Source organism: Lutra lutra, chromosome 12 (genome assembly GCF_902655055.1).
Source record: "Lutra lutra chromosome 12, mLutLut1.2, whole genome shotgun sequence".
Taxonomy (NCBI): domain Eukaryota; kingdom Metazoa; phylum Chordata; class Mammalia; order Carnivora; family Mustelidae; genus Lutra; species Lutra lutra.
The window spans coordinates 76,289,093-76,311,724 of NC_062289.1; the positions used below are offsets into that span (position 1 = coordinate 76,289,093).

At 48.1% G+C, this 22,632-nt stretch overlaps 1 protein-coding gene across 3 annotated transcripts in view; it reads right to left on the bottom strand.

Moving 5' to 3' along the window:
• The window catches only part of GRK3 (G protein-coupled receptor kinase 3), a 123,582-nt gene that overhangs the window by 7,917 nt on the left and 93,033 nt on the right, over positions 1-22,632 (bottom strand). For all 3 annotated transcript variants that reach the window (XM_047696476.1, XM_047696477.1, XM_047696478.1), the window contains 7 exons: positions 19,220-19,327; positions 12,719-12,785; positions 11,696-11,796; positions 8,777-8,843; positions 7,612-7,707; positions 4,433-4,595; positions 2,087-2,223 (listed from right to left, as the gene is read on the bottom strand). In XM_047696476.1, coding sequence (XP_047552432.1) covers positions 2,087-2,223; positions 4,433-4,595; positions 7,612-7,707; positions 8,777-8,843; positions 11,696-11,796; positions 12,719-12,785; positions 19,220-19,327 — 739 coding nt within the window. The remainder of the gene's footprint in view (positions 1-2,086; positions 2,224-4,432; positions 4,596-7,611; positions 7,708-8,776; positions 8,844-11,695; positions 11,797-12,718; positions 12,786-19,219; positions 19,328-22,632) is intronic.

Consider the following 22,632-nt stretch of genomic DNA (forward strand, 5'->3'; position numbering starts at 1 on the left):
AAAGTGAGATAATTTCATTTCAATGCACACCATGGTGACTGTCCAGGAGATGGCAGACTACGGTTGGCCAGGGGACAACATGGGTTTGAACTATGTGGGTCCACTTCTACGGGGATATTTTCCCCCATAAATATAGCACAGTTCTATAAACGTTATTTTCTCTTCCTTGTGATTTCCTCAAGAATGTTTTCTTTTCTCTAGCCGACTGTACTGTAAGAATACAGTGTATAAATCATGTCACATGCAATTTCTGTGTTAACCTGCTGTTTATCTCATCAGTCAGCCCTCTGCTCAACAGTAGGCTATCAGCAGCTAAGTTCTTGGGGGAGTCAGAAGTTCCACATGGGTTTTTGATGGCATGAGGGGCCAACACCCCTGACCCCATGTTGTTTAAGGGTCAACTGTAAATGTGTAATATCCCCTGGGACACTTAGTATCTGGAAACATTATATATTCTATAATAATAATATATATGAATTACAGTTTGGTTGCTAAGTTCATATATTTATAAAATATGATATATATTATATTATATTATATTATATGTTATACATTATATAATACTCACCAGCACCTGAGTTACAACTCAAGACCCCCAAAGAAACTTATTAAAGCAATTCAGAGCCTAGATGTATTAGTTTGAGGAAATGACTCCCATGGCACTAGTAATGGTGAGAAGTCTTGTTTATCTGAAAGGAATGGGCTGCGTAGTAGCAATCACTCATATTTAAATAGCAACCTTGCCAGTGGGGACTTATTTATTTTTTTTCAAGCATTTTATTTACTTATTTGAGAGAAAGACAATTGCATGTGAGTCAGGGAAGGAGCAGAAGGCACAGGAGCCCCAGGGACAAGCAGACTCAGGGCTTGATCCCACGACCCTGAGATCATGACCCTGAGCTGAAAGCAGGAGTTGGATGCTTAACTGACTGAGCCATCCCAGCACCCCTTTAGCAACGGAGATTTATAAAACACATTCCAAAATCAAACAAACAAGATCAGAGCTTACTGCTCTCTACACTTCTCACCACCAGACAACTGATGGGCAGGATTCTGACCCATCTAAGACCTCAGCTATGTTTGTGACATCTGGGACCACTGCCCCGATTCCTTGGCCCTGGAGGACTAGCCATTCCCTCCTAGGAGCAGAAGCACTGCCTTTTCCTTGGGTCGCCACCTCTGGACAAGCCCTCTGCTCCCCCATGCAGTAGGTGCTTAATAAATGCGGCCTGTTTGGCTTCGAAGGACAGTGCAGATTAGAAATTTCTTCTTATCTTATTCACAAACATGAGTCCTCCAGAAAGGACCTGAGGGGCAGTGGTATCTTCCTGCCTATGGCATGGGAGTCCCTTACACTTTTCCAATGAAACTGAGACCAAAGGAAGTGTGGTTTGGCGACCTCTGCTCTGGGCCCAGCATCACAGCTTACACCACCTAGCTCATTTCATGTGAGCCCAACATGGCGGGGGGCGCACATGAAGGGGAGACTGAGCGCAGCCACACCCCCAACCCTCAGGCTGTGTCGTGGACGCCAGACCTTCTTCTCTGAACCCTGGATTCAAGCGCCAATGTCTGACTCCAAAGTCCTGGATTTTTTTTTTTTTTTTTTTTAACTCTCTTTTGATCTCCCTGACTACTCTCCAGCCTCCTTCAAATCTGTTTTGACCTCACATTCTATTTTCGGACTTTATAAAATCTTTCTTTGTCTCTAAGTTTATTTATCTATTTATTTTTAAAGATTTTATTTATTTATTTGACAGAGATCACAAGTAGGCAGAGAGGCAGGCAGAGAGAGAGGAGGAAGCAGGCTCCCCACTGAGCAGAGAGCCCCATGCGGGGCTCGATCCCAGGACCCTGAGATCATGACCTGAGCCGAAGGCAGAGGCTTAACCCACTGAGCCACCCAGGTGCCCCCGACTCTAAGTTTAAAAGTTAGAGTTTGAACATCCCAAATCTCCTGTGCACAAGTTCAAATAGACACCCAGAGCTCAGCAGGGTACTTGGTTAGACGTGCCAGCCCTCTGAGAGAGCCATGCGACAGCGAGGACGCTGCCAGTTGGTGCCAGGATGGCTCCACTGGACTTACCCGGGACTCGCCCTCTCCTCTCCACTCAAGTCTGTTGGGAAAGAGGTAAAAATACCGACGCTGCCACTGAGTCAGGAACGGGTTCCCCAGCTTCAGCATGTACCCGTGCATGATACAGTCCCTTCCTAGAGCGTAATCTGGGGAATACAAACAACCCCAAATTAGACAGGCTTGGGCACAGACGGGCTCTGCTCTTCTCAGAAACAAACAAACAAGAATGACACGCTCTTTGGAAAAATCAGGTTTCTATGAGTGGAGCATGTTGTGCAAACCGTTGTCCCAGTTTTGAGACCCAGGTGAGCGGGAGATCGGAAGAGCGGGTCTTCGCTAACATAGTGAATGGCTGTTTCTCCATATTGGGAGACATTCATGAAGTTCCCTTGCGGCTCGGAGAGGGTACAAACAGTGTAATTCAGTTCAAGCTACGCCCGAAGAACCTTTGTCTTTATGTGGGACTGGGGTTCTCCCCCTCAATCCTGTCAATAACAGTAAGGGGTTGACCAAGCAGCCAAGATAACACAAGGCTTGAAACTGTTTATTCCTTAAGGCTGTATTTATCCCTCCAGTACACGCTTACCTAGACAGACCAAGCTAACTCACTCTCATGCAGTCCCGATCATATCGTTAGAGTGAAGTACTGTCTCTCTCATTCTTTCTCTTTCTCTCTTTTTTTAAAAAGGTTAATTTTAAGTGGCTGGCTCTGGTTTCTTATTTTAAAGGAACACTAAAAACATTTGGAGAACACTAAAAACCATTCATTTACTCCTCCCCTCATCATTCAGCAGCTCTGAAGGGAATGCCTGGTGCTGGGCATGTTCTGGGCACCCTGGACTCAGCAGTGCTATGGGACAGGAGACAGAACTCCTGCCTCCAAGAGCTAACGTTCTAACAGGAGACCCAGATGGCAAACAGAGAAGTGATACCCATGTTGTCTGGCATATGGGGGAAGGAGGAGGCCCCAGGAGGGAGAGGACAGGTGATCGGGTGGGCTCCCCGGAATTGTCATTTTAACGCCAAAGTGTTTACACAGCTTAAGTATACGGAAGGTGGAAGCATTACAGGTTCACCTCAGGGACCTAAGCCTGGACTGTACTGTTCTGTAAGGAGACTCCTGAGATCTTCAACCAAGAGCCCAGTGATATATGAAGATTAAGTTCATGAATCTGCTGGATGCAAGGATATACTTCGGTAAGGTCATTAAGACATGCCTCTTTTTTCTAGGTCCAGTTTGTCAAAATACTGGTGACACCATGGCCCTCCCTGGAGCAATTGATGTAATTTCCTGTATAAAATTAGCTACAGCCAACAGCCCAGAGTGATGTCAATGGGCACGCAAAGGAACAGCTTGGAAACAAAGCCCCTCTCTCTGCAGAATGGAGGGGAGCACAGTTACGGGGCTGCTCTGTTCCCTTGGGGTACGCCGGCAGCTTTCACATGGGAGGAACCCTTCAGGACTCAGGCACAAGTTTCTGAGTGGGTGATGGACACAACCGGCCAGCCCACATCAAGCCATTCCCATTCAAGTAACTTATTAACACAAAGGAACTGCTTCTGGCAGATGACTCTTATAATAGAATGTTAACCTCAGAACAGTCTTTGCCTAGAAGGAAAGCAAATAATATCCTCATCATCAACCAGGTACATTTAAATATCCCAGATTCATTAGAATCTTAGGAAAATGTAGAGTGACAACATTTGGTGACTCAAGAAGGCCGGCTGGTTTAACACCCAATGTGAGGCACTCCACTTTGGAAATCCCAACGGGGCACTCAAATGTTGTAAAAAAAAAAAAAAAAAATGTGGTTTGGCAATTCCTTAATGTGCTTGTGAAACAAATGTCATTATTCCCATTTACAGTGCTGAACAAGAGACACGTGTGCGAGGTTCCTCACCAGTGACAACTACTTCATACTTTGTGGGGCCCAGAAGAAAAGGAAAAGGCGGGGCCCTTGTTCAAACATGATTGAGAATGTCAAGATGGTGAGGGGAGGGCGTTCAACCCAGTGGGGTGCCTGTGAGGTGGCCAGGGTCACGTGCCTACAAAGCTGGGCCTCTTCCTGGCATGAAAATACTGTGTCTTTAAGAAAGACACTTGCCAACTCGCTCTAGAAGCTCCAAGAGCAGAGGACACACGACACCCTACTGCTGACCACCTTAATTTATACATTGACTGAAGACTTTGAAATATTACACTGAGCTTTTCCAAGCCACACGCCACTATTTATGGCCTTCCCCCCTGCCACCCCTGGAAAGTACTTTACGACCCAAAAACTTTTCCGGCTTTACGAGACATTTTTACAAAATTCATCGCGTTGAAAATATTTTGAGGCACACTGGCTATTTTACCTTCTTCGTGTCCAAGTTGCTTATTTTTAGCTCTCTTTCTGGCCTCGATTTTATCCGTGTCTGCATTTACTGCTTCATAAACTGTTTCTGCTACTTCCTGCTGCCAGCGCTCAGAGATCACCAAGGGGAAGTTCTTGTAGAGATCTTGGTCGCAATCAAGAAGCTTATTATTTTAAGAGATCAAGATAGTTATGATTTAACATACTTAGCAAGGCAACAGCTTCAGAAGTACCCTAACTGGACGTGGGGCGATAAATGGACCACAGCATACAATCCTTCAGAGATGGCTCATTCCTTGTCACAAACGTCTGCTGCTGATAACCAGCGTGCTAACTGGGGACACCTTCACCTTAACCTTAAGGCCCACTGGAAAGGACAGTCAGCCCGTTCTCTTATACCAGCTTTGTTACATTTTTGCCAATGAAAAACAACATGTACAGGGCTTTATTTAAAGTACAGAAAGATCTGACAGCAAAACAGAATGTCAAGGATGGCGAGGAGACTCTATTTGCCAAAGCAGGCAATTACATTCCGTACTTTGAGAAACAATTAAAAGGGAGAAGGTGGGAGGGTTTTCTCACCACCCTCAATTCATCTGAAAAGTGAGAGGAGCAGAAGGGAGAGGAGGCTGAATTTTCCATTCATTCCATGAACCTTCCAACCTTCCACGAACCCAGGGTAACAGCGTGATCAAACGTGCAACCACGGAGCTCGGGAGACGAGGGGGTTTAGGCAACTTCGCCTTTAAGAGACACGGGAATAAAAATTACACTTAATAATAGCATTTCTCTTCCAAACTACTGCTCAAAATCCTTCATTCTTCCCCCTGGGCCGAGAGGCCACACTCTGAAAATGAGCAAAGAAAGTGATTTTATGCCTCTGAGCTACAATTCTGTGGCAGAAAGGTGAGTGATCTCACTGAAAGAGCGGAGCACGGCTGTCACTCACAAGCACAGATCTCTTGAGAAACTTGATTTGCTTGCTCCTTTGCCTGAGAGATGAGTACTGGAGAGATGTTACAGCAGGAAAGTTATTGACAAGAAAAAGAGCAAGAAGAAGCACTTGCCCCCAAGACTTAAGCAAATCAATCAAACACGGAGGGCTCTCTACCTGCCCTCAGCGACCTGTTAAGATCACGTGTTGATTCACCGAGCTCTCCTCTCCTCTTCCCACTTCCTTCAGAAGCCCAGGATGAGCCCAGAGCTGAAGTCCTCGGTGGCCCAGAGCATGAATGCTGGAGGGGTATGCCCAGCCACGCATGAGTGTGAGTGTGTGTGGGAGGGGTGGGGGGTGCTAGTACAGCAGGCCAGAGGGGCACCCTGGGATCACGGCCCCCGGTATGGATTCTGAAGGGTTTGCCAAAAGTAAAAGCATACTCCTTTCCAATGTAGCTTCTGGGAAGGGCCAACTCTGCTTTGTATACGAACCATTCTACTTCCTAGAATTTCAGAGAGCCCTGACTTTCTAGGACTTAGCATAAGTGGTTGAAAATGAATAAAACAAGGAAGAAAATATGTACTTATCTGAGGTGATATTTTTTGTTGGTTTTGTTCTTGTTTTTTAAAGAACAGTATATTTATTTGGGCTGCTTGTTTAAAAAGATCAAGAATGAGTGGTTTCTTAAGAGGCAGAACCTCTAGGGGGACTAGGCTGTCCCGGGCTCCTCACTTCCCTCTGGACCCCTGGCCACAAGCGTGCTCTAAGCGTGCTCATCCTCAGCTCTTGGTCACAAAGAACGAAAACCACATCGACAGGACCTCCTCGCAGAGACTACAGGCCAAGAGGCTTAAAGTGGCTCTCTCCTACCTCAGAGAAATCCGGGCATCAAAACCGGTCACAGGTGACAAAACCAGGGCATGAGAGGTTACCCAAAGTCACTCAGCGAATAAGGGCAGATGTGAGCCCAGTCTGACTCCAGAGCCTTGATTATGGTTTATGAAATTTAAAGTATGAGCAATCTCTTCTCAACATCAAAAATGTCTGTGGGCTCCCACGTCATGGCCGTGGTGTTTTTAGCACCCTTTCATAGCAGTACCTCTGCTGACAACGTTCTATGGGGACGACAGTAATCCTTTTAGGTGACTTTGGAAATGATCGTTCCCCGGAGCACCGCCGGCCGCCTGCAGTCTGTCCAGGTTGCAGACTGCGCCTGGGGGTGTGCACGTCGGGGCACCAGGCACACTGCAGCCCCCGGGAGAGCCACTGTGCCAGACCACAGAAGTGGCTTCTCTCTGCTTCCCCTTCGCCTCGGCTTCACCTCCTGGGAAGCTAGTCCCAGAAACATCCCGGCCACCCTTCCTTCCTGACACCGCATTCCAACCAGCTGCCGCTCCTCGGGTCCCAATGCACCTGGTGTCCTCCTGGGGTCTCCTGCAGCTTCCCTCCTCCCCAGCCACTCGGTCACCACTTCTGTTCCAGCTCTGTGTCCCTGGCCACGGCTCCCCACAGGTGCGTGCACCTTCTCGAGGGTGAGCTGCTTGGCAGGAAAAGTGAGGAGGTCTGACACAACCAGGGTATAATGAAGCAGCTGAGAAAAGACAGGGAGGCCTTGGGGGACGCTGAGAAGGTGGGGGCAGATGTGAGCCCGACACCGTAGTGACACACTCTGACTTAACAGCCTGAGGGGGATGATTTTCCCTCGTGACTCACCGTCTGTAATCATGCCTTGTCTACTGGGAAACATGATGATATGAACAAAAGTTTGAAAAATGCAGAGGATTATATAAAAAAAAAAAGCACACAGTGATTATTTCACTTTTGATTGACAAATGCAAAATGACTCATGCTGTTTGCTCTTTTCATCTGAACACAGACAGATCTGAATACTTAAAAGGATTAAGATGGCTGGCTCTTTGGCACGAGGCAAAGTGTGTCTGCTGTCACATAGTTGCTTTTCTCTGCTTCATATATGCTCGAGTTCTAGTTTAATTGCAAGTATATGCAGATCCGTAAGAAACTGACCACTTACCAGTCTGTCAAACATAAAATGATTAGTCCACAGAAAGCTTTCATTGTTTCTAATTTAGGTCCTTGACATCTACATTCTTCATGCATGCGGGTGTTCACTGATAAGTCACATTCCACAAGCAAGCCAATGTTAAGACAATCACTCAGTCTGATGGCCAAGAAAAACATCTCCCCACCCCCCAAAACACCCAGGGTGAATGTCACACGGGTACCTTGATGCCTTTGGTATCCTCTTCATCAAAGGAGCCAATGTCAAAGGCGTCGGCAGCATTGACTTCTCCCCGGGGGGGAATCAAAGGTGGAGGGTACTAGAAGATCCAAGAAAGCAGGGCTCAGTTATCAGATCACCTCACGGCCCATCCCCACCTATCACTCTACAGTGTGCTGCACTCTCTGAGCATTCCAGCCGCGGTCCTACACCTCACCATGGGTCCTTCACAAATGGGCTTGTGCAGAGAACGAGCTTGTGCCTGCAACAGCCCTAAAAGAAGCCCCCAGAGTTTAGAAAAACTTAAGGGGAAAAAACAGATTCATGTCCAGGGTCTTAAAGCATTACTGAATATAATGAAATCTCCAGACTGTACATCCCGCCAGCTCAGCTTTAGGAAAACACCGTGTCTCAGACAATGCGGCACCACATTCCACTTGCTGGAGCCTCAGTGTGCAGGGGCGGGGGGGCGCGGCAGAGGGAGTGCTCCACACCCACAGAGGGGCCCCGCAGAGGGGCCGAGGAAAGGCCAGCAGAGCCGCAGCCCGGTCTCTCGTTCACAGCAGGTGGGACTAACATAGCATCACCCCTTGACAGCTGGAGATGATGCAGAAATGAACCCAAAGCTGATCAAGATTAAAAGAAAAATTTTTAATGTGGGCTGTTCTCCTGTACCAACAGAAATATGAAAAAAATACCTTAAGGGAAGGGATTCTGTTGATATCCAATCATTGATCCTTAAGTTGTGTGGTGCTGGGCTAGAAAGTATGTGTAGATTCGTGACCCACGTTTCTCGTACATTTCTACATAGGTCCTTATGAAAATATAGTCACTGATTCAGATAGGAAGTCAAAAAGATGAGAGAAAGCTAAAAACATCTCAGTTATACAGACATCTGCATTAGATAACAGCTCCATTTCAGTATTTATTAATGCATACTGCAGATATTTTGAAAACTTTTAAACTAGGGAAACAGAGAGAAGTTGGCCCAGAGGAAATCAGCGGTAATGGCAGCCCATGGGTGGAAGGGCAAGAAGGACTCGCACTGCTGTCAGGGGAACCTGGGGGCAGGGCCAGGGGCGGGGCCCCGGGGGGATGGACCCAGGAAGTGGGGACCAAGACCAAGCACAGAGGTGGTGGTGCCCAGTGTGAGGTTCCAGACAGAGTACCTTTTGTAAGTAGACTTGCTGCCAGTCGATGCCTTTGAAAAAGATGTGCTCCTTCACTTCCTGTGCCCTGTGGAAGAGGCACAAAGGTGGTAAGGGTGCATTTGCAAACCTAAGGATGTTTTCCAAAAACTGTCTCCTGGGAAGAACACAGAGGAACGACTATTTTCAGTTCTTTCACTAAGCAAGTAAAATATGCTTCCTTCAAAGCAACACAGGAAATACTGGATGTTGAGAAATATCGTATGGGGTGGAAACTAGGAATATTATCTCATGTGGTAATTTACTCCAGTTTGAGAGAACCTAGGAGGTGTCACAGATAGATACATAGGGGTCTGTCGCCAGGAGAACAAATTCAAATAAGACTTAAATTAGAGATCTCCACATTGAGGAGATTTGCAGCAAATGTCTACGAGGCATGCAGATCAAACGATAGGCATATGAAGCACCAAATATGAATTCAGAAGCAAACTAGAAATCTAGGAACATAGCGTATGCAAGACCTCCTCAGATACTGAAGAAACAAGTTTTCCCAGAGACCATCCTCAAAGCTCAGTTTGTGCGGAAGACAAGGGGCTATATACCATGAGGAAAGCCTACACGGGGAAAGTGCATGGTCCCTATGCCCACAAGGGACTCTCCGCCAAGGCCTGCCCCGGGTCCCCCCGCAGCCCTGTCCCCTGTGGCAGAGCCCCAAGGGCTGGTTCTCAGTTCCCTTCCTCTGCTATCATTCCTTGGGTGACCTCACCCTGCCAGGCCTATAAGTGCCCTGTGCCTGCAGACAACTCCCAGATCCATGTGGCAAGCGCCGACCTCATCCTGCACGCCAGGAGGCCCACGCACCCAGCACCTGCTCAGTGTCTCCACTTGATGCAGCGAGAGGTCTGTAGAACTCCTGACTTACTCCCACGCCTTGTTGTCTAAACCCAAAGAGCCGGATCAGCCCCAATGCCCCACTATACTCCGCAGCCCACCCCTGGGCAAGTCCTGGGGCTGACTACTTCTTACCGTCTCCCATCCTCACTGAGATCCGATTCCTGGTGAGGACAGCATGGTCTTTGATCATGAAGGAGATGCTAAATGTCCCACTACCACTGCCACCATCCAGGTCTCCTCCACCCCCTCCCTGAATGACCCTAACTGCCCCCTACCCGAGCCTGCCCTCCAGCCACACATCGCAGCCCCACCGGCCCCATGCCAAGCCCACATCATCCTTTCAACCCATCTCCCTACACCCCTGCCCAAGACTCTCCAGAGGCCTCCTTGATGCCCTTACAGCAAAGTCTGGGGACACGGCCTACATTCAGGACCTGCCTGAGCCCACTGCCTGTCTGACCTGCTCTTGACCTCCCTCTCCTAGCTCTCCAGCCTTCTTGCTCTTCTGCATCATGGAAGCTTGATGCCCCCCTCAAAGCCCTACCCTCACTGACCCCTCTGCCTTGGGTCCTTTCCCCTCTCCTCCTAAGGCTGGCTTCTCAAGGACAACACTGCCTTATTTATCTCATTCACGCTCTTCTCTCGGTCTGAGGTCATCTTTCTTATCTGATCATTTCTATAGTTGCTCACCCCCACCCAACAGAAGCTCCAAGAAGACAGGGCTGGGTCGGCCCGTGTGGACCACCTCAGCCCCAGCAGTTAGGACGATGGCTGACACTCAGGGGGTGCTCAGTAAGTGTTCAATAGATGGATGAATGAAATCTAAGTCAAAAGGTGTCCTTTTGTGTTTTGGATTTGTTCCTTCCCAACAATCGCTAAAATGATGGAAGAGGAACACGGAGTCATAAATGTACCACAAAGAGGGGTGCAGAACCATCAGTAGCATGATGGGTATGGACAGAGGAGCAGAGACTATTAGCAAGAAATTGGCAGAGCTACTGCCTGGGGCTCAGAGGTGCTGAGTTCCAGGCTCAATGCCATGTATGTGGCAGGGGGGAGGGGAGGGGGATGGTGAGACATGGGCTGAAGACAGGCTGAACTCCGTAGATGGAACCCTTCATGCATGCACGCCCACACGCACACACCATACTTTCTACCTCAATATCCAACCCCAAAATGCCTGCAGCTAGGTGTTTATTCCAATGGAGTGGGGGTGGGGGGACTCTGAAAGGTTCTATTTTGAAGAAATTTAGCCTGCTAAAGATTTTAAAAAGCAATCAAAGGAGGGATTAGAGATTTAAGCCCACATACAGTAGAACAGGATCAAAGAAAAGATACAGGGAATACACAAGGTCAGAAGCATTGATGGCCATTCTAGAAATTTCAACAGAAACCTAAAAGGAGTTCTATGAGCTAACCAAGGAAATGGAGGAGAGGGACTGTCAAATAAATAAAAAAAACCAGCAAGCTGAAGAAAATGAGCCTCCACAGTACAAGGAAATCTCAGTGCCTGACATCAGGAGAGGTAACTGGGCTCCATGACCAGCTTTACTGCACACAATAAAGCAATATATCTCCAAAGTTCTGGGGGAAAATCATTATCAATTTAGAATTCTATATCCAGCCAAAGTATCAGTCAAGTTTGAGGACTGCAGGAAGGCGTTCTGGACACCTAGCAGCTAGAAAGCACGTTTAAGATGGCAGCCAGCCAGTTACACGTGAGAGAAAACACATTAAGAACATGATCAGGATACTGAACAGCCGTCACTGCAAATGTAATTAGTAAAACTTCACCAAATGAACTGCGAGATATCCGGATTCATTTCCACCATCGTCAGGATTGATTTTTAAAGTTGAAAAGCGAGAGACTCCTTCAAGTCGTTAATTATGAAACACAAAGGACAACATACATACTTCCCATTGGATTATTCCCCGCTCCGGATCAAAGTGGGAGATTTTTAGGGGCTAGGAATGAATTGTGATGTATAGAAACTAACTGTCCTGTGCTCTGGGTGTCGGTACTCAAGAGCTAGAATAACAGCCTACCCGCCTCCGTGGCAGCCGAGCCGCTTACTGGCGTCTCTCTGGAGCAGGCCTTCTAGAAGGGACCGCAGTTCCGGGGAGAAGGCCTCTGGGAGCTCCACATTCTGGGGGAGAAAAAAAAAAAAAGCACGATTTCCAAGATGCCCTGACACCCAACCAAATGTAAAGTCCATTTCTTGGACAAGGACAGTGTTAAAAACTGCAGACGCACCGTGAATTAATATTTACTCTAAAGAAACGTGAAACTGTGCTAGTCACAATGTGGGACTTGAACTTACAACCCCAAGACCAAGAGTCTCACACTCCACTGACAGAGCCAGTCAGGGGCCACAGATGCTAGTCATTTTCAATGTCACTCACTAAGCTGGGGTCAGGTCCGGAGAAACAGGTCTCCTGCTCTTCTGCGCCTCAGCAGTTTTTCCTTTTCTTCAATCTTCTTACTTTAGTTTTTGATTTTCTGCATCTTTCTCTAATTGATGGGTGGCAAATTCTGATTTCTACCTTGACATCTATTTCCACTGAACTGTCAGGAATTCTAGGAACTCGATCTCCACTCATTTTTTTTTTTTTAAGATTTTATTTATTCATTTGACAGATGGAGATCACAGGTAGGCAGAGAGGCAGGCAGAGAGAGAGGAGGAAGCAGGTTCCCTGCTGAGCAGAGAGCTGGATGGAGGGCTCGATCCTAGGACCCCGGGATCATGACCTGAGGCGAAGGCAGAGGCTTTAACCCACTGAGCCACCCAGGTGCCCCATCCACTCATTTGTTTTTAAGAAAGCAAATTTTTCAACCGGTTGTTAATGGAATGAGACGTGAAAATAATATTGTGAATAAGAATGGAGTTTTTCAGAGTGCCAGGCTGGCTAACTCTGAAGCATGTGACTCTCGATTTTGGGGTCTTAGGTTCGAGTCCCATGTTGTGGGTAGAGGTTACTAAAAAAATAAAGAAGAAGAAGAAAATAAAAATCTTAAAAAAAAAAAAAAAAAGACCCACCACCAAAAAACAGAGTTTTCAATCTCCTTACCACGGTGAGGGTCATTCGGTCTATCTCATGCTTGTCTTTGGTTTTGTGTTGTCTGAAAGGGCTGTGCCTGTGGAAATGAACAGGAAATGAACAGCTGTGCCTGTGGAAATGAATCCTCATGTTGAGGATGTGGTTATCAGGTAACTCGGTGCATGTCCCTGGCTCGTATCTGGGGGGAGTACTGTATTCTGATAGTATTCATCCAAAACTACAGAAATACAAAACCCTACACATTTACCATTTACCGAGAAAGGCTGGTGTTGGGGTATGTTAGTGCCTGAAAGGGTTGGGGGCGTGCTTATGCTCGTGTGAACTGTCTGATCCTCACGTCAGTGAAATCACGGTACTAAAATAGGCTTCGGCAAATATATCCCCAGTGATATTTTAAAATATCTTTAAAAAGAAAACAATCAGCCAGCCGGTACTCATGAAAATGAAGGCCATTTATATAACATTTGTCACTTTAGTGTTTGGAGAGAATAACTTTCATAAATTTTATCTTTTTCTTTTTCTTTCTTTTCTTTTTTTTTTTTTTTTTTGGAAAAATGGATATTAGTCCCTCAAACAACCCAAAGAACTGTGGTGCAACCAAAATGAACACGCCTCCCCCACTGGAAACCAGTAACCAGGCGATGCCTTCCTCTGATGATGACAGACATACATGAACCCTGTGTCCCTGGGGTCCTCCAGTTCTGAGAACTGCTTTCTCCTGTTGTACTTAGAGAGAGCCCCTAACGTAGGGGTCAGCAGACCTGAGCTCAGGGTTGTGATGGGGGTGTTTACTGGCTGCGGGCCAGTCATGGAAACCAAGAGTCTCGATGTCTTCGTCTGTCGATGGGTGTAGGGCCCTGTACTTCACAGAAACGGCGAAGGGAACAGACACCATGTGTGCTGGTGGCAGCCGAGACCACGGCAGTGCACAGCCATCATTCAAGAAATTAATAAAGATGAATCTTAACTTAATAAAATGAATGTCTGCTTGATAAACTAATGAAAAACAAACTATTCTTAGTCTTTACCCTGTTGTTAAAACCCCAGAGAAGTTGGCTTTCAAAGGGAATCTTATCAAAAGAGACTAGTAAACACGCCAATTATGGAATCCTGGTCTTATTTATTTATTTGGAAATTGAAAAAGGGATATATGTACATGACTGACTTTTCTTACAGTAAGACATGCCTATAAAATGACGATTCCTCCAATTTTATTTTTAAGCCGCATATAACACCACCAGAGGCAAGATAGTGTCAAATATTGAAAGTTAACTCTATAAGGTGGGTTGGAAAACTGAGCACATAAATGAACGTGATTCAGAGAAAAGAACTCCTCCTTGCACTACTTACTGCTCCCTCTCTGACCATCCCCCTGAATTAGTGAAGTGAGGCACTGAGTCATCTCTCAGAAGGGATTATTCCATTTCAGAGCCTTGATGATCTCAAATAGTTTAATGTTCATTTTTTACAAGAGAGGGAACTCTAATGCTTTGTTTTCCTTCTTACCATGCAATGTAATACAGAGTAATTTCAATCTCTTGAAAGCAGTAATTTGAAAAAATCTAAAACAAGGTGAATGAGCGCCAAGTGAACAAACAAGCACTAATCTCTAAACCAGACTTTGGAAATGTTCTGTTCACCCTAATTGTTTCTAAAAAGAAAATGTAAAATTACTGCATTTAAAAAGCAAATCAGATGTAACAACAAATGGTATGTTATTTTTAAGATATTGTCATTTAAAAAACCATTACTTGCATCATGCTCTGATGCCAAAGACAGGGAGACATCCTCATATTCATGGTTCAAGAGAAAAAGGGTGACAGTTCATGAAATCTTACTAAAGCTTCAGTCTCCGCCGACATGGCTGCCTCCACCCCACGTAGGCCCTGAAGGCGTGCAAAGGGACTGTGAGCAGATCTCCTGGCGCGGGGGCACGTCCTGCCGGTTTGGCTCCTGCACACGGTGCCCGAGGACCCCGTCCCTGCTGTGACCCCCATGCCTGCTGCTGGAGGGAAAGCGTGGTACCCCAACCCTTACAGAGAAGAACCGCTGTGTTCCAACAGAAATGCTCTGTGCTAAATTTTAAAAATCTTTCATGAGACCTGAGGGAGGCTCGCAAGGAGGAGCGGAGTTAAATCGGCAGGGCCAAAAACATTTCCAGCACATGAGCCCGGCCACTATGAGGCCGCTGTGTACACGCGGCTCTCCTGCGTCCGACTCCGTAGGAAACCCTCAGACGTGCTCTTCAGCGACCCGGCTCTGGGCCAGCGCACGGACAAAGTGCGCGCTCTCAGGTTTGAAGTCTCGAGGCACATCTGTTTCCGAGGCAGGCTTGATGATTCCTTGTGAACAAACCAAAGATTCTGTTTCTATTTTGGAAACTGTTACAGAAACCCTTCGAGAGCAATAATCTCCGCTCGGAGGGAGGCACGTGGTGCCCACAGAGCCTGGGAGGCTGCAGCTGCTCCCCAAGGCAGCCGCTTGAAAGAGGAGACGGTTCAGGGCCGGCTGACAGCTTGCGGTGCGGGCTGGCCTCTCCGCGCCATGCACGCAGCGCTCAGGCTCGTCGTGGGGCACCGCGGGAACAGAATCCCATGTGTAGCGGTCAGATGTGGCTTCCGACTCACGGAGTGAACGGGCGCAACTGCAGACCTTCCCTGAACAAGCTGGGGAAATCGTCCGAGACGGGAGAAGGGATGGGAAGACACGCACCAGGGTGCGCGCAGGCGCCGCAGATCAGGGTCACGGCAAAACAAGGGGCTCAAGGGCAACACGCTTGAAGAGTGATTCAAAACTCTTAGGTCAAAATTCAGTTTTAGAGTACCAAACAGATGACATCTCGCATCGGATATGAGTTTTGAACCTAAGCCAATAGCTGCCCAAATATTTATAAACATTCCCTCTTTTCCCCGCTACAGGAACAAACTAAGTAACCTGGGGCAGAGCTCAGCTGTCCCCAGACCACCAGCCAGGCTCTCTCCCCGCGTCTGACACCTTCGGGGACTGACATCAGAAGTGATGCGGTTAGGATCAAAACTATTGCCACCTCAATTCTTTTCTGTGACAGACACCTGAAATCTAGATGGAGGGTCAGGACAGCAATCCCACACACTGGCAACATGAACATCTTCAATACCCCGTCCACCCCTGTGAGTCCAGGGATGTGGAATGCGATCTCAAGACTGGACACCTTGCCCACATCCAGATTCCGTCCTTCATGTCTCTGTGGGGCTCTTCCAGGTGCAAGGCAGTGTGAGGGAGGCAGACGAGGGCTTCGGCAGAGGCAGCCGGACACACTGGCCTGTGGAAGAAGCATTCGACCGCAGAAAAGAGAAGCAAGAACCATCTGCTGGTGACCCCTGTTCAAGCGCACCACTCCGCTGCGGGGAGGAAGGAAGACACACGCCTGGAGCAGACTCTGTCCTCCTCTGCGCTGCTGGTCTTCTGGGCAGGGCAATGCTGTGCTGGAGGCAGCAGGGCCCGTCCTGTGTGTCGTAAGATGTTTCACAGCACCCCTCACCTTCACCCTCTGGATGTCAGAAATAGCCCTTTCCAAAACTGTGACAAGCAAAAATGTCTCCAGGTGTTGCCAAGGAGCACCCCTCAGCTTCCATATCTGAGCACCCATTGGAAAAGCACAGCAACCACCACCCACCGATCAGCGTAGCAACATCACTAGGCCACTTGCCTCCTTTCTGGTCCCAGGCCCACAGGTCCTGGCCTTTTGCCTGGATCCCCACCCCTGTCTCCCATCTCCCTCCTCCAGGGCTACAAGCGTGATGCTGTGAGCACCTTCTTCTGACAAACCCCAGCTATGTCTCTCCTCTACGTAAAAGCCTCCAGTCTCTGGGGCCTCGAGAACAAAGCCCCTGCTCCCCCCACCCTAATGCATAGGCTCTCCCTTCTTGAAAGGCTCTCCCTGTCTCCTCGACCTCCTCTCCCAGCATGACCTCCCTGCCCAGGTCACCACTGAGGAAAGGCAAACTGCCCCATATTGTCTGCTCCCCACAGGAAAACATGTTTACTTTGCACCAGTCTTGGAATTGCCAACCCTTTCCAGGCCCCCTTCAAAGAGCATCACCTGTGTGGAGTCAGCTCTGCTCTCCCAGGTCAGCCCTGGGACTCATTTCTGTGCCCCCTGGGACACCACAGTCTGCCCTGCTCCTGTGTGTGGACATCTTTACTCTCCTGCAAGCTCCTTATGGACCGGACGTGGCTTCCTTCCCCCCTCCCTTCCTCTTCCCAGCACATGAAGCACAGTCTCCTGCATATTCTAGCTACTCAATAAATGCTTACCAGGTCAACTCTAAATCACTTAAATCAAAAAACATTCTCCCTGACCTTTGGTTTCTGTGCTCTACCCTTTCCTGCAAATGGCTTCTGAACAAGCAAGGCAGAGAATGGCAGACGATCACACATCGTAGTGGGAAAGGTTCCTCTAGTCCTGTTTCTATTACACACCGGAAGGTTTCTTTGCATGCCAGGCTCAATAGATGGTCGCCAGACAGTGATGGGGACCTTACTGCCTGTAAGGCACAATGTAGCACAGCGCTCCTTCAAAGGCCTGAGTGGCCACTGTTGTGTTGAACTGACATCATCCCCTCCTTAAAGCGCCTGCTCTTGGGAATGGTGCAGCATGAATATAACCCTTTGGGAAGACGGGTCCTCAGCCAGCTGGAGCCAACCGTTAGGGCTCCCCTAAGCCATATACCCAGTTCTTCCAACCTTTCCATATGAGCCACAGTTTCTAGATCTTTCACCATTTTCCTCTCAACCCATCCTCAGGAACACCTTCTGGATGTCTTCCTGTCGGCGAACACCCCTCTTGACAGGAGCCGCAGCAAACACAGTGACTCCACTGAGCCGGATCGAGGACCCGTGAGGAATGACTCCCTCCTGATTCAGTACTGGGAAGCTGACCTGAGGCCAGATACGGCTGGGTGCACTTTACTAGCCACCGATCACACTGCTGGCATATCGTTAATAACTACATCTTCAGATCTTTCAAAAAACGGTGTCATGCCCAATCATCCCCGAGTGACATGGTGGGCCTTATTATAAACAGACTAGAATCAAACGAAACAAAGACATGAACCAAGCCCTAACTACACAGGTTGGCAGGTCTCCCAGGGACATTTTACTACTGACTTTCCAATCTTGACTGGATGTAGCTGATGTTTTCTCTGCTCCATGGAATTTTCCTGTCTCAAAATTCTGGAAGTATGGATTCTGCACCTCCCGTCCCATCTCCAGGGGGGCCCAAACAGAGACCCAAAGCATGTCTCTGTGCGCTCACCTCTCACAGAGAGCCTCCACCGGGTGGAAGGATGGCTCGCGTGGGAAATGGTTTTCTCTGGCCTGTCTTGCAGAAACTCTGTCTAATTAGGTCAGCAAGTCTGATGATGGGAATTAGGGCCATCCAGGCTCCACAAATACAGTAATTCAATTAAGGACCAACAGGATCTGACTCTCTGGGCAGTAACATGATTTTGGTTCCCTAGTGAAAACAGTGAACAGAGAACAACTAGATTACCGGGGTCCTGGGGAAGTGGCCAGAGTGCTGGGAACCTAATTTGAGGGGAAACATGGAATCCAGCCCCTTTGCCGAATGTGCTGATTACGGTAAGAAGATGTGGCAGTGCTCAACGAGCCTTCCCAGTGGAAATACCAAAAGCTCAGCAAACGGCCAGACCTGTGTTCACAACAGAAATAGGAGAAGGAGGGTCTTGACCAGGAAATGTTAACATCAAGTGTTTTTTGTATCCTTGTGGACGAGGATGACCAAAAACATGTTTTCAAAACTTAAGATTTCCATTCCAGTTGGCTGAAAATTCTTAAAATTAATGGGAAAATGTGAACATAATCATCGTGCTCAACATGGGGACACGCTTTGAACAGTGCTTTCATTCCCTAATCCTTTCATTCTGTTTCACCGTCTTTGGTGGTGATTAAATTAATTAAAACCATGAAATTAGGCAGTTTCGTTTTTGTGTTTTACAAAAGGCGAATTAACTTCAGCAGGGTTCAGAATACCTGCGCACTTCTAAAATCCGTTCACTTTGGGTCTCAGTCCTTTCTTATAACCCTCAAAACACTTACCGTTGGCAAGACATTCATGAGTAACTGACTCCTAATGAGAAAGATTCTCCTACTTCCTTCAATGATCCACATTTTAAATAACTCTTATGCCCCAAATAGTGGGGACCTATCCTAAATCAATATCCAAAATATCCTAAATCAATGGGCCCATTTCAAAGCAGTCTTCTTTTAGGCTTAAATGTGCTGACATTCCTACAAGGTATGAAACAAAAATATGAAACTGTGAGCTTTTGCCTAAAAGTTAATGGGAGCAAAGCTCTCGGTTTGAGAAGGCAGGAAGAGCCCTGGTCATCGTCTAGGTTAGCGTGTGTGATTTCAAATGATATTAGAGTCTAACACTGTCTAACCGGTCTGGGTTCTGATCCGAGGACAAGCCGCGGTGGCAGTAACAGAAGGATGCGTTTCACTCACCCTCGCAGGAGCTTGAAAAGCATGCAGCCCAGGGAGAACCAGTCGGCACTGCTGTCATACGCTGTCCCCTTCTGCAGGACCTCAGGAGCCATGTACCCATGGGTGCCCCTAGGGAGAGGAAAGGGCACACACAGTTACCAGAGCACGCCCACCTTACAGATTAGTAACAGCTCAGCCAAGAGGCTCAGATGTCATTTGTTGAACAGCAGCAACTGTAAACAAAGGGGAGGGGACAATGGGGATTCCACACAACATGATTCATGGAACAAAACAACCTTTTCTGTCTTAATTCCTATTAGTATAGGAATGAATATAAGTAAGTTACAGTATGAGATAAATTTGAAAACATGCAAGCTCCATCCCGGAGGGGAAATCTGAACCATGTTAGTCTTCCTGCACTACAGCTATGAGGGGGTCTCCTGCCAGTCCCAGAGCTCTTGTGAGGCCATGCAAGGGGAGTCAGGCTGGGGGAGGGGGAAGATAAGCAGGTGCCTAGAGGTGGTGCCCTGGACCTGAAGGGATGGGGACACCCCTCCGGTGTGACGCCACCTCCATGCTAAGGGCCTGAGCTGGCACACGCTGAGGGTGGGGGCTACTTACTAACACAGCGAGTGATAGACCCCAAGGGGGTGGGGAAGAAGTGGGGGGTACACGCCGACAGGTACAAAAGATGGAGAAATCCCATGCCTGGTTTTGAGGGCTGCCGACTGATCAAAGGGACCCACTAAGCAAATGAGAGGTTTTCAGGAAGTTGAGAATATTTGGGAGGACCAACATTTTTTTTTTTAAAGATTTTTTATCTATTTATTTGACAGACAGATCACAAGTAGGCAGAGAGGCAGCCAGAGAGAGAGAGGAGGAAGCAGGCTCCCCGCCGAGCAGAAAGCCTGATGTGGGACTCAATCCCAGGACCCTGAGATCATGATCTGAGCTGAAGGCAGAGAATCCACTGAGCCACCCAGGCGCCCAGGAGGACCACCATTTTATCTTGATTTGCACTATTCTGCAACTCCGAATCCTTCTTGTTACTCTATTCGCCGCCCCTCCTTAGGATCTGAGCATGTTCTGTTCCATGTGAAAAAGCGAGAGGCAGCTCCTGGGGGGCTTTCAAAGACGCAGCCCGGAAGGGTCCCTGCGAAAGCTAAGCCCTCCCACCTGTCCACCCTCAATGATCTTCCTGGACAGGATGGGTGCCAAGAAACCCCTCTACCATGCAGGGTTTACACGCGGATTCCACGTACATAAGGGGGTTAGAAGGGTGCTGGCACGAAAGAACAACTCGATCCACATCAGCGGTGTGAATCTCTAGTCTTCTTTTATTAGGATCACGTCTAAGTTATGCTCACTGAAAATCTGCTCAGAAAGTGATCCTGGATCACTCACAATCATTTCCGATCCAGGATCAGCACCGGGACCAGTGCTCTTGGTCTAAAGAGTTCTCACTTTGGAAGACGGCTCTGCAGCAGCGAAAACGGGTGCTGGTCCATCACAGCAGACCCAGCACCTGGATGAGCTCCACCGTCCGGACTCCAGAGTCAGACTGCATCAGGCTGGCCAGTCACGCTGAGAGAGCACGGGAGGTTTCTGGGAGGGGCATCCGAACCACTCTCGGGGAAGGGCTCACTTCAGTGCTGCCCAGAAAGACCTTGGTGGTGACCTGCGAGCCTAGGATTCCCGGGACCAAAACCCACTTCTGGGATGGGAAAAGAGTGCGAGAACCAACACGGGGCAAAGCTGACACCGGACGTAACCGGAGTCATGTGGCTTTCTGATTTTGCCTGTACGGCAGCGACTGCTGCTTCCCGACATCTCCCCCTGAAGATCCAAACTACTCTGAATCCCGAAAGAATGCCCAGAGGTTCTGAGACACTGTGGCAGGAGACACAGCTTTGTGTTCTTGGAGAAAACAAGCTGCAACCCCAACCCAGCACTGGTAATAAGTTCAATCCCAAAAGTCTTTCTTTGCTTTCTTAGTAACTGAAAGTTAACTTCCAGGGTACAGTAATTCCTGAGCCCCTGAACGGACCCACTCAGTCGAAGCCCAAATCGGGAACCTCAACCACTCAACTATTTAAAGGTGGACCAGCGGGGTGAAGTCGGAGATCACAGCTACAGCTTTGGAAAGACTTGAGAAACCATGTCCACGGTGAAATTCTGGCCAACAGCGCTCATCGGGTCCGGAGTTGACCATTTCCTAGCCTCGGGGAGTTCACCCATGTGGGGTAAGGAGTCCACGCTCTGGAGTCAGACAACCAGACTTCAATTCCAGCCCCACCGTGTGCCAGCTCTGGGACCCTGTTCAAGCACCTCCATTTCTCCGGACTTCAGTATCCACGCCACAAAGTAGATTACTCCACCAGTAACCTCTACTGTTTCTGTGATGATGTGAGCATATTCGAAGCAGCCAGCCCTGTGTGCCAGGAACAGAGGATGTTCAGCCAGTGGCGCGGTGAGTGCTGTGGCTGCTGGCCCCACTGCCATCCACATACCAGTCACTGCCTACATGGCCAGCTTTAGGGGTCCCCGAGGCGCTGCCAATGCCAGCCAAAGGTGCCTAAAAGTTTGTCGCAGTCATCAGTGGACTTCACTTTCACAACACTCAGATGAAATAAACGCCACCGTCATCTCCTCTTTAGAGATGGGGGAGAAAGGAGGCACAACTTGAAGTGGATTCAAACCCAGACCTGCTGCCTCGAAAGCCTTTGTTCTTGGCCAGGAGATGACGCACTTGTAGAACAGTGGCCTTCCTGTCATCATGCAAGCATGGAAACCAATCTTCCCCGATCCTACCTCTTTCCATAGCTGCTGGTGGAATCTGAGAACAGCCCACCTCTCGGAGCTGGCAGGGGAATTACACTAAGTGGGTGCAGCTCTATAAGGAAATAAATAACCCCATCACTGAGAGTTCATTCCTTTGCAAGATTAATTCTTCTGAGCTTTCAGATGCGCCTTCTGTGGTGGCTACACTAAAACTGAAAACTTAGCATACCAAACAGCCACCGCATTAAAAATTCAAACCACCCTCTTAAAAAATGCCTGATGAATTTGCTGAGAGAAGCTCATGCAACCAGAGGTTCTGGCCTAAAAATTGTAAAGTGCTGGCAAAATGCCAATGCCATTATCACTGGACCCCAGATTCTGCAGGAAGGGAGAAACCTGTTTACAGAATCTGTGTTATTCACCATGCACCTTCGCTCAGGGCTTTGAAAGGCAACCCTGACTTCACGTAGCCCCTCGCAGGTACAGCAGTACTGAACCACTTTACCTCTACAGCCAAGAAGGAGGGGCCTAGGGTTGGTTTTCTGCATGGATGCGTGAGGTGAGACCCCCTGGGAGTTTCTTCAAGCCCATTCAAAATGGAGATGAGTGTTAGCTCAAGATGGACAATAAAATGTACTTTTAAAGGATTTTAG